The sequence below is a fragment of the Silene latifolia genome, chromosome X (genome assembly GCF_048544455.1).
Source record: "Silene latifolia isolate original U9 population chromosome X, ASM4854445v1, whole genome shotgun sequence".
In the NCBI taxonomy this organism is placed as follows: Eukaryota; Viridiplantae; Streptophyta; class Magnoliopsida; order Caryophyllales; family Caryophyllaceae; genus Silene; species Silene latifolia.
In genome coordinates this window covers 128,138,174-128,149,986 of record NC_133537.1, presented here as the reverse complement: position 1 = coordinate 128,149,986, position 11,813 = coordinate 128,138,174, and the positions used below count along the sequence as shown (strand labels likewise).

Below are 11,813 nucleotides of genomic sequence, written 5' to 3'. Positions count from 1 at the left end.
AATAGATACAGTACATCATTGTGTCATGTACTTATTCTTCTGAGGGAGAAATACGTGCGCCACTCGTGCCAAGACACTCGACTTGGTACGAGTCAGACCTTTGAAATGATATCACTTGAGAATATTTGAGAGAAAATAGCAAATGTACAAGAGTTGCAGCGGAAAGATTGAATATTATTGATAATAATATGAGTTTGTACAATGCTTGAAATGCGGAAATAAATATTACAATTTGATTGCTAAATGATTACAAATTGGATGTAAATTGAATGCAAAAAGTGAATGAATGAAAAATGAGGCCTAATGCCTCCTTATATAGGCGCCTAAAGGGATGGTTGGGGTGAAGGGGTGCGATGCTCGCTCCTCTTGGTAAATGGTGTGAATAAGGGGATAAGAATCATCTTGTTCCTCTTCAATAGGCGTCCAAATAAAGTGTATGGAGTGAAGGGGTGCGACCTTCACTCCTCTTGCCGTTTGGCGGGAGGCACGAGTGAAGGGGTGCTTTTTGTTCCTCTTCATGGTTGGTGGCAAAGGAGAGAGGGAGTGAACCATTGTGTTCCTTGAGGGTTGGCGCCAAAATAAAGGGGTAAGGGGGTGTATTTGGTGTGTGAGAGACATAATGGATAAGGATGACAAGGGGGGTGTATTTGTGTGTGAGAGAGGGAATGGATAAGGATGGATTAGGGTAAGGATGAATAAGGGGGATGTATGTGGACAAGGGACTTGGTTCAAGGCCCTAGGACACATCCCTTAGCATATTCGCACCTACTCGGCATGGTTGGACTTGTGGACTCCATAGTTGCTTGTCCAGCTAACCTCAACTTGAAATGAGCTGCCTCTACTGAGGGTGAGCTGAGTGGACTTGAGTGAGCTAGTCGTGACCTGGAGTGAACTGTTGTTGAGCTTCCCGGAGTTAGTATAGGCTTCGTATATGCGAGTATGCTTTGTGTGAGCTACCATAAGCATCCTTAAGGCATCACGGGAGCTCGAAATGAGCGAACCATGACATTCTCCCCCACTTGAACGGTTGACGTCCCTGTCAACCCTTAGTATGGCACGACCATGTCCGTAATTATTTTCTTTTGGATTCCTTGTGGCCATGCCATGTTTTTGATATTACGGTTTGTTTGAGGTTATCCCTTGGTTTTTGTTCACGACCTTCTTGTTGGTTTTCCAAGGGATATCTTCTTCTTTCGTCTCGATTCTTATGTTGGTGCTTGAGCTTGGACCGTTGATACACACTTGCACTTTCATTTGACTTGTGCTCGGCATCGGGGTCCGTTCCTTGTTTCTATTGGCAGTCGGGCAGGCATTTAAAAAGTGATTGCCTCTACATCCGAAACATTTGCCATTCTTCGGTCTTTTCTTTATCTTGGGTTTCCCTTTTTCTTTGGCGGGTTTCTTTGTCTCCTTGGGCTTTCCTCCCTTTTGGAGATCTTTCGTTCCTTTGGGTATCTTTCCTTTGGGAATTCTCGTAATCTTGTCTTGGAATTCCTCGGTCGTCTCCCCTTGAGATGTGCCCCAAATAACTTCCATTGGTCGAGTCTCCTGTTGTGATAAGTCGGCAAGAGAGCCTTGTTGGACCTCCTCTACTTCCACGTTGATGTCGAAGGATTGTTGTTCAACATTCAAAAAGAGTAGGTCGGGGGTCCATCTCCAAGATCCCATTGTTCGTAATAAATCGACACCAAGTAATACTTCGTCGCTTTCAACATTAGCGATCATAAAATAAGCCACTCCTTGCCAATCTCCGAGTTGAATAGGTACATTGTAGGCCATGCGGCAATCTAAATGCTTGGAATCTCCTTCTGGTTTAACGGTAGTCTTGACATAGGAATAGCGAATACAATCTTGTGCGGCCCTCTTAATGGTAAGGAAGTTGTGTAATGACCTCGGGTCCATTGATACATTGGCCTCCACATTTTGAAATTTTCCTTGAGTCGTCCATAGAGAATTGAATGGTAATACGTCACTTACGTCTATGGGCTTCTCTGGCATTGGTGTTTCATCAGTGACTTGTCCTTGTGTCGAATATGGGATGTTTGTTGGTTGGATATGGCACTCCTTGCCTTGAATCTCATCGATTCACGCTTTGCCTTTCCCAACTCCCTTTGTACCCGAGTGTCCAAATTTGGAGTTCTTGGTAATGGTTATCTTCTCCATCATTTTGAGAAGTGTTTTCTTCACGGGGCACGTACGTACATAGTGAGGCCCGTTACATAGGAAACAACCATCCTCACATATATCTTCGTCATTTCTTTTGGGGTGTCCCAATGACCCTGTTCCCATTGGATCGTCAGTTGCGTATATTGTAGACAAACTACGATCTCGGCTTCTTCCCTTTGGATTGGGCACTAGCGGTACCCATGTGCGGCCTTCTACCATGACGGCCTTATTCCCTACAAATGTGACTGGCACTACGGCCCGGATGAATTACAGCCCCAAGACACAGGCATGGTCATCCATTGTTACGATGGTAAAGTCTACCGTCCCCTCCCAATCCCCTACTTGGATTGGTACATCATAAGAGGTTCCATGGATAGGTATAGACGCGGAATTCACGGCTTTCATGGTGTCGGTTCCTCGACCGTACTTGATACCCACCTTCGTGGCTACTTCTTTGGTCATGAAGTTGTGAGACGCTCTCGTGTCAAGCAGAGAGACAATAGGCGTGTCACTTACCCTTGCTTCAACAAACATTAAGTCACTGTCCTTAGTAGGCATACGACCTTTCTTAGGCGAAGATCATTTGCGAACACCAGCGTCCCAGTGTGCTCCAGACCTCTTCCTTGATTCTTTGGACATGACATTGAGTAAACGAAGTGTACTCATGGTGGCCTCCCCTTTATCGGACTCATCCTGATCCGCGTACGCCTTGGCCATGGCGTTCAATTTCTGCTTGTTTGGACAATTACGGATGAAATGCGGCCCTATGTAGAAAAAACAATCAGGTTGTTTCTTGTTTTCGTTGGACTTTTCCTTGGACTTGCCCCTATCTTCGTCCTTGGAGTCATAAGAAGTCCTGCCACCCGTTGGCTTTGAACGATCTAAGGCATACCTTCCTCCATCGTTCCTCCCATAATTCTTCGAGAAACCTCTCTTTGGTTCACTCGAACTCTCATATAATGATTCGGCAACCGCAATAGCGTCACTCAGGGTTTTCACACCCCTACGCTTGATTTCTTGTTCGGCCCATTGATGAAGACCATCCTTAAAGTAGAGAAGAGATAGTGATTCGGGTATACCGTCAATCTCAAGTAAGAAAGTAGTGAATTGTTTGATATACTCCCGAATAGATCCCGTTTGTTTCAAACTTCTTAACTTTCTCGAGACGAATTCTCCGGCATTCTCGGGATAGAATTGTTTCTTGAAATCTGCCTTGAACTCGTCCCATGTATCTATGGTACATGTATCTCTTTGGATGTCGGTTTCTCTTCTTCTCCACCATAGGATCGCATCTTCGGTTAGGTAAAACGTTGCGGTGCTTATTTTTATTTTGTCGTCCTCAACAAGGACATTCTGAAAGTAGCGTTCCATACTCCATAGAAAGTTGTCAATTGTCTTGGAGTCCCCCTCGCCACTATATTTGGACGGCTCAGGAATTTTCACCCTTGGTGTGCTTTTCCTGCCCGCACCCCCCACTTTCTCCGTCTTGGAGAGAAACAACCTCGGCCCTCAAATCGTCAACAACTTGTGCAAGTTCGTTGATCATACCAATTGCTTGTGTTAGTTGGGGATTTGGCCTGTCGACTTCCAAAAATGCAAGCCTTTCATTGACTTGTTGCATGGCTTCTCGACACGCACCAATATCGCCTTCTATCTTGCCAAAGCGTGCCTCAATTGCTGCCTTAGTGTTCTTGGCCTTCTCGACCGTTGGGTTTGTGTTTATTTCCGCTCCCGTCATTCTTCGATGGTGATATCGAAAATAACTTGAAGAAAAGAAAATAAGGTGTGATTTTGATGTGAACCTTTGTCTTGTAACTACGTTACTTTGATTTAAAACTTGGTTTGGAAAACCTCGTTTATTTGATGTAGATGAAGCGTGAATTGGTCGAAAACTGGCTCTGGTAACCACGTTTTGACTTACGGAATTTGCGTGGGTTGGTTCGAACTCGGCTCTGGTAACCACGTGTCACGTACTTATTCTTCTGAGGGAGAAATACGTGCGCCACTCGTGCAAGACACTCGACTTGGTACGAGTCAGGCCTTTGAAATGATATCACTTGAGAATATTTGAGAGAAAATAGCAAATGTACAAGAGTTGCAGTGGAAAGATTGAATATTATTGATAATAATATGAGTTTGTACAATGCTTGAAATGCGGAAATAAATATTACAATTTGATTGCTAAATGATTACAAATTGGATGGCAAAAAGTGAATGAATGAAAAATGAGGCCTAATGCCTCCTTATATAGGCGCCTAAAGGGATGGTTGGGGTGAAGGGGTGCGATGCTCGCTCCTCTTGGTAAATGCTGTGAATAAGGGGATAAGAATCTCCTTGTTCCTCTTCAATAAGCGTCCAAATAAAGTGTATGGAGTGAAGGGGTGCGACCTTCACTCCTCTTGGCGTTTGGCGGGAGGCACGAGTGAAAGGGTGCCTCTTGTTCCTCTTCATGGTTGGCGGCAAAGGAGAGAGGGAGTGAACCATTGTGTTCCTTGAGGGTTGGCGCCAAAATGAAGGGGTAAGGGGGGTGTATTTGGTGTGTGAGAGACATAATGGATAAGGATGACAAGGGGAGTGTATTTGTGTGTAAGAGAGGGAATGGATAAGGATGGATTAGGATAAGGATGAATAAGGAGGATGTATGTGGACAAGGGACTTGGTTCAAGGCCCTAGGACACATCCCTTGGCATATTCGCACCTACTCGACATGGTTGGACTTGTGGACTCCGTAGTTGCTTGTCTAGCTAACCTCAACTTGAAATGAGCTGCCTCTACTGAGGGTTAGCTGAGTGGACTTGAGTGAGCTAGTCGTGAGCTGGAGTGAACTGTTGTTGAGCTTCCCGGAGTTAGTATAGGCTTCGTATATGCGAGTATGCTTTGTGTGAGCTACCATAAGCATCCTTAAGGCATCACGGGAGCTCGAAATGAGCAAACCGTGACAATTGGCTCCAAATAACACATCTCCAAGTACAAAAAGAGAGTTGTATTCTGATACATTTCAGCATTTCAGAAGGTATCAAAGTCATTGTAGTAAACAAATACAGACATAAATCACTTCAACAAACTGCTGCGACGTACATCTGCTTGATCAACCTTCACACTTTTACACTAACAAGGGTAATTAATCCCTACAGTTTCTCTTATTCCTTTTCCCCACATATGGAGATCTCTGCCCAATCAAAAAAAAAATGTGAGCTTGTCATCAAGCTATAAAAGCAACAACAAATATTTTAATTAAGTCTATCTGAGTTTGAAGCTTAAAAGTCGTGTTTTCGTCTCTAGGTCACCCAAGGATGAAAACTGAACCTCATAATCTGAGATATAGCTAAAACCCCAGATATTAGTGTCACTACTCACCCACTAGGTCAAGACATCAAAGCTCAGAGTTTAAATCGCATTAAGGTTCAACAAAATCTAATGTGAAGTTGTGCACTCAACTGATGTAAATCTCGATGCTAGAACATCCAGAAATAATGGGGTATGGTTGGGTACATCAAATCCTCCTACTTGTTGGCGTGAGACTTTTGACACATTAAATTAATATTGTTGTCCAATAGGCTTAATATAACACACAAAAAGTAGAAAGACCAAACTAGTAAAGGGGGGACAAATAACCTGAGTTACAGAATCTAAGCAGCAGCCTCAAGCAGACCTCTTTTTTCGGCCTCAATCAACTCCTTGGCGGCATGTTCCTTAATTCTTCTCTCAAGCTCAGGCCTGAAATGTCTAATGAGACCCTGAACTGGCCAAGCAGCAGCATCTCCCAATGCACATATAGTATGTCCCTCAATTTGCTTTGTTATCTCTTGAAGCATATCGATTTCCTCCAGCTTTGCATTACCAACTTTCATCCTCTCCATAATCATCCATAGCCAGCCTGTTCCCTCCCTGCAAGGAGTACATTGTCCACAACTCTCATGCTTGTAGAAATACGACAACCTTGCTATTGCATCCACAACATCGGTGGATTTATCCATTACTATCACGGCAGCAGTCCCCAAACCAGATTGGACAGCCTTAAGGGCATCGAAATCCATCAACACGTCGTCACATAAGTGTTTGGGAAGAAGCGGGACCGACGAACCCCCGGGTATTATCGCGAGTAAGTTGTCCCATCCACCTCTTACGCCACCACAATGTCTCTCAATCAATTCCTTCAATGGAATGCTCATTTCCTCCTCAACGGTGCAAGGCTTGTTGACATGACCCGAAATGCAGAACAGTTTAGTCCCAGAGTTGTTCTTCCTGCCAAAACTAGCAAACCACTCGGGCCCACGTCTTAGGATGGTAGGAGAAACGGCTACGTTTTCCACATTTGTAACTGTGGTAGGACATCCATACAAGCCAGCATTAGCAGGGAAAGGTGGCTTCAACCGTGGTTTCCCTTGCTTTCCTTCAAGACTCTCCAAAAGAGCCGTCTCTTCACCACAAATGTAAGCACCAGCACCATAGTGGATATGAACGTCAAAATCATAACCAGACCCACATGCATTTTTGCCTAAATATCCAGCTTCATAAGCTTCCTGTCTGGCCTTTAGAAGATTCAAGCGTTCATTAACATATTCACCTCTTATATAGATGTATGCTGCACTAGCCCTCATTCCTACTCCGACAATGAGGCATCCTTCTAGAAGTTTGTGGGGATCATGCCTCATGATTTCTCTGTCCTTACAGGTTCCAGGTTCACTTTCATCTGCATTGACAACAAGATATGATGGACGACCATCGGACACTTTCGGCATGAAAGACCACTTGAGACCTGAGGGAAAACCGGCACCACCACGCCCACGGAGGCCCGACTTCTTCATTTCACCTACTATCCAGTCAGTACCCTTCAAAACCAAGTCCTTGGTTCTATACCAGTCACCACGTTTCATGGCACCTTTGAGAAAGGGGTCATATATCCCATACAGATTTGTAAAAATTCGATCCTCATCTTTCAATCCACCAAAGTGAGTTTTCTCAGGAGGTGGGGGTGGAGGCTGGGGAGTACTTGATGTTGAAGCCGTTTGGGTGTTGAACAATCTGCTGTAGCCTGCACCCCACTTGTCACAGTGTCGCTGGAGTAGTGCTGCTCTATGAAGGTTAAGGATGCCCCTCACGGGTGCCTGTAAATAAAATCAAATTCAAGGTTTTAAAAAATTGTGTCATTGGCTATGTTACTCCGATAATAATTTCATATAAGCTCGCATACTCGTGTCCGACACGTGAAACTTCCACATTTGTATGAGTGTATGACACTCCGAAACTGATTTAAGATCCAAAATTAAATTTTTTATAAAATAGCCGAGTCCGACACATGAATATGCACTTTCGTGTCACCCTTCGAACCGATTCCAAGTAACATAAGTCATTGGTACCTATTTTTGGTAAGTAAGCAGCAATTTCAGCTCTAAACAAACACCTGTATCAATATAAGAAATAAGACTATCCTAACCTAGGAGGGGGGAAAAACTTTCAGGATATAATTCTTTCCTAATGACACTTGAGGGGCATCCGAAACTCTCAGAAAATCTGAGTTTGTCACATAATATCTACCACAGAAAATCTGAGTTTGTCACATAATATCTACCACAGTGCACAAGGGAAATAAAAGAAGCAGAAGACAAAAGAAACAGGAAACATGGGAATATAACATCATATAGATACGAGAGCCTCCGATTAAATTGCACAAAAACTAAGAAGAGAATGTATCTCCAGTTGAAACTCAAATAACAATAGCAACTATATTGGACAAGACATCTCAATAAGAACAAAATAGTACTTATTACGAGTTACTTGAGTCTGGATTAAAGACTGTAATAGAGGTGTCCCTGAATGCCCTACTACCTTAGTCGTAATGAGCGAAGTAACTCTTCCCCATTCACCAAAGATGATCAATTGGATATCAAATTCCATGAAGGAAACATGTCATGCCAGCTCCTCTTCAAGACTCTAACCAAAGAATCGATAGCCATAAAATGCACATTGCCAAGTTGCCTCCTTATTCTGGCATCTAGTCTAACCTAGTACTAACTTATGTTTGTGGCAATGTGGCCCATAGCCCCTTCAGCTAGAATGCTTATTATTTGTGAAATTTTAAATAGAATATTTGTGTAGATTTCTACACGCGGCGAGTCCATTATTTCAATCCTTAACAAAGTGTTAAAATGTCTTGGTATTTCAGCTATTAGGAATATAAGGACACATATCCTGTACAGCCAAATCTAACTTAATATTCTTAACAAAAGTTATAGGATTACATTCGAAGAGGGAAAAAAATCAAATTTTGATGTTAACAGTGTGTCAAGTTTGCTGTTATGGATTTTCAATGTCATCCCTCTACGTTCATACGGCAAATATTCAAGTTTAATGTGACTGGGAGTCTGGGAGTAATGGAATGAGCTGTAAATTGGATATCAACTCATACCAGTCATACCCAAACATTGATCTAATGCCTTCTTATTTTTCTATGAATGCATAAAGCCATTAAAAACCACGCTACAAGGTTATATGCTTTATATTAAGGTAGGTTATAAACATAGTCGTTAAAAATCAGACTAATCAAACAGTACTTATTGACATCAATAAGACCTACTATGAATGTTACTAACATAACTGATTTACAAGAACACCCGTTCTGGCCCCAATGCAATGCCTAAAATGCTAACTGAATCAAAAAGCTGATCATGACATGTTAATACAGACAACAATGACAATTGTATCCAAACTTAGAAGGTAATGAGTGACGCCATCCATAATATATGCAATCTGATCTCTGATGAGAAATGCCTATGACACCATATAATCTCCCTAACATTTGTCCATGCGGAAGACAACGACAAATGTACTCAAAGATGAAAATTAGAACGTACCAATGTACAACATTCAAAATATGTTCACCAAGTGAAAATCCATTCTACAATCATAAGCTTCAATCATCACGATCATTAAAGCAGCACCACTGCTAAACAAGTTATGGTTAATGTTTATGAAGAGCACACATCTAAATGATATTCGAGTATTCGACCATCAAAGATCATACCTTTACATAGTTCGAGAACCATTCAAGTACTGATAGCACGTTCAACTTCTAAATCCTCACTAACCATTATATTCATTATAAGTTATAACCACTAAAATTGAGTGTAAAAAGAAGTGGAAAGATTTTCATAACCCTCCTCTATAAATCCCTCCACATATATATTGCTACACAAACAAAACAAAGGAAATTATTTCCCTCCATTTCGGTCTCTCGCTTTCCCTTCAAATCCCTCTATCCAAACAAAGGATAAGTTTAATTATTATATGGAATAAGCATTCACAAGCCCCAACATCTGTGTGCATCAATGTTGAAAATTTATACGGACAGAGACATAGTTAAAACTAATGTACCTCTCATATACACATGACAGTTGAAGAATCAAAACTTATATTAATCGTTAAAATTTCCAACTAACAACGAGCTAAACTCTATTCGGCAAGCAGTAATGACGATAAATATGACCTTTTGAATAAATGAGCACAAACGTGGCAATTGACCATCATTTCTCATAACCTACAAAAGCTATCACCATTAAAATGGGTACGGATTCTCTGTCCCATTTTCGTGACTCGTCTTTCTGACACATGACAATCATCACATTAAATGACCATGTATGAGAAGATAAAAGTAATGGGACACAAGATGGACCACTGAAATGGGAGATACGATCCCAACTCCGTTAAAACTTAGAGCAAATTGACGATACAATCTAAATATTAGATCTAAGAGGAACAAAATTAACCTCAAAAACGCCTAAATATTTACCAAGTACTGGTATTAGAGAAAAACAAACGAAGAAGAGGGTGAAAAATCATATCCCAGAAAACAATCAGAAGCGCAAATACTTACCATTTTGGTTGCAAGAATGAAGCTTTATTATTCCAAAGGAGGTATCTGCGATTCAACAGACTTGACTGTCAATATATCGTGAGTTTTAATGACCAAAATAATCGGGTCGAGTCGGGTTGGGTCGGGTGTGAAACGTGGAATTAAACAGATCAGGAATAGTTCATGGTTGAGATTATCATTTATCAATGCTGTTCTATCATGATTCATGTCAACTTCTTAATGTTAAATGTTTGTTGAAAAAGATTAGTTATGTGGAAACCATATAGAATATCAAGAGTGAAAAGATAAAACGGTGAACAAGTGTCGAAAACAAAGAGCCTATCCCACCGCTAAAAGAGAAAACACCCAAAATATCCCACCGCTAAAAGAGCCTCCCTACTGTCTACTGCCTTTCTCGCCGGCGTCCTCTCCACTCCCCAACAGGTCGCCGGCGAGCGCGTTTTCTACTTTTCCATCATCCTCCTAGATCGGATTCTATTTACATTATCTCCTCCTTGGAACTCACAATTTAATTCAGACCTTTCCCTTTCTATTCCTGAGCTTGGAGGTTTGCCCAGTTGCAAGAAGACGTCTTTTATATTCTTTGACCGTTCTTTCACTGTAAGCTCTTTCTTTTTTGTTCTTTCTGGTCTTTTAGGGTTTCAAATCCGAGCTTTGTTCCTTCTTGCTTCAGAATCCGTCTCTGTTTCCTTTCCGCTCTTTTTCAATGGATTATATGTCGGTTCTTCTTAATCTTGGTGAATATTTGGTTATGGAAGACGATGGTTTTGATGATGATGAATTAGTTAAATGGATTATGAGTATGGGAGAGCCCTCTTTTTACTCTGTTCATTTGATAAAGGATCGGGGTAATTCTCTTTTCAAAGACGGTAATTTACCCCTTGCTACTAGTCTTTATAAACTGGCTCTTACTTTCTTCGGTTTTCTTACCACTCCGGACACTCAGGTTCAGTCTGATGCCTCTTCCCTTGCCCTCTCCCTTGTCCTTAATTTAGCTGCTTGTGAGTTGAACCTTTCTCACTTTAAGGAAGTCCGATGTCTGTGCAATCTTATCCTAAACTTTGATCCTTGCAATGTGAAAGCCTTATTTAAGCGAGGTTCTGCCTTAAAGAGATTAAATCTCTTTGAGGAGGCTCTTGATGATTTTAAGTATGCGCTGCATCTTGAACCAAAAAACAAGGATGTAGCTCGTGAGTTTAAATCTGTTTCTGAATGCTTGCTTCTGAATCCCAATGGGAAGCGGGTCTCGTGCCATTTGGACCCTTTAGGAAGAGACAAGAAAGGTAAGAAACATCTCTTTGACGCTGATATGGATAACAAGTTTTCATCTCCTGTTGCTGTGAGTGATGCCTCCTGTAGTAGTATGGAAAGTTTAGACAATGCGACTAGCTGTGACCAGGTTGTAAGTACCTCAACTTCGGACATGTTTATGGACTCTAGCTCCGTTTCTGAGCCCCCCTCTCCCCTGCCATTTCAAGGTGATCTTATCCCTTCTCTTCCCTTTGCCCCGGGATATACGAAATGCAGCTTCTCTAACAAAAGACTGTGGGGTAATATCCGTATAAGACCCTTTAAATTTAGGACTATAACGTAAATTTAACATGTGAAATATGGTCATAAACGAAATACAACAATGAAACGATGAAGATAAAGATTCAACCTCGGGTCCTTTGATGCACGGCGTAAAGAACAGAAATCAACAGAGATTCCCTCCTAATTGTTGCACCCAAGACCGTCCGAGAAATGCCCTTGTGCTAGAACGTGTTCTCCGATT

General features: G+C 41.8%; 1 protein-coding gene across 1 annotated transcript; it reads right to left on the bottom strand.

The window, feature by feature from the left end:
* Positions 1–5,109: 5,109 nt before the first annotated feature.
* LOC141623595 (NADH dehydrogenase [ubiquinone] flavoprotein 1, mitochondrial-like) lies at positions 5,110–10,170 on the bottom strand. Its single transcript, XM_074439703.1, has 3 exons — positions 10,040–10,170; positions 5,819–7,274; positions 5,110–5,335 (listed from the first exon to the last, which is right to left on the bottom strand). The coding sequence occupies exons 1-3, from the start codon at positions 10,040–10,042 to the stop codon at positions 5,307–5,309; spliced, it is 1,488 nt and encodes a 495-aa protein (XP_074295804.1). The 5' UTR covers positions 10,043–10,170; the 3' UTR covers positions 5,110–5,306.
* Between the last annotated feature and the right edge of the window lie 1,643 nt (positions 10,171–11,813).

Bases quoted from the DNA above. Each gene is read 5' to 3' on its own strand.
- LOC141623595 (XM_074439703.1), bottom strand. The intron at 5,336-5,818 runs GTCTGCTTGAGG...TTGATTGGGCAG, and splicing joins GATTGAGGCCGAAAAAAGAG to AGATCTCCATATGTGGGGAA.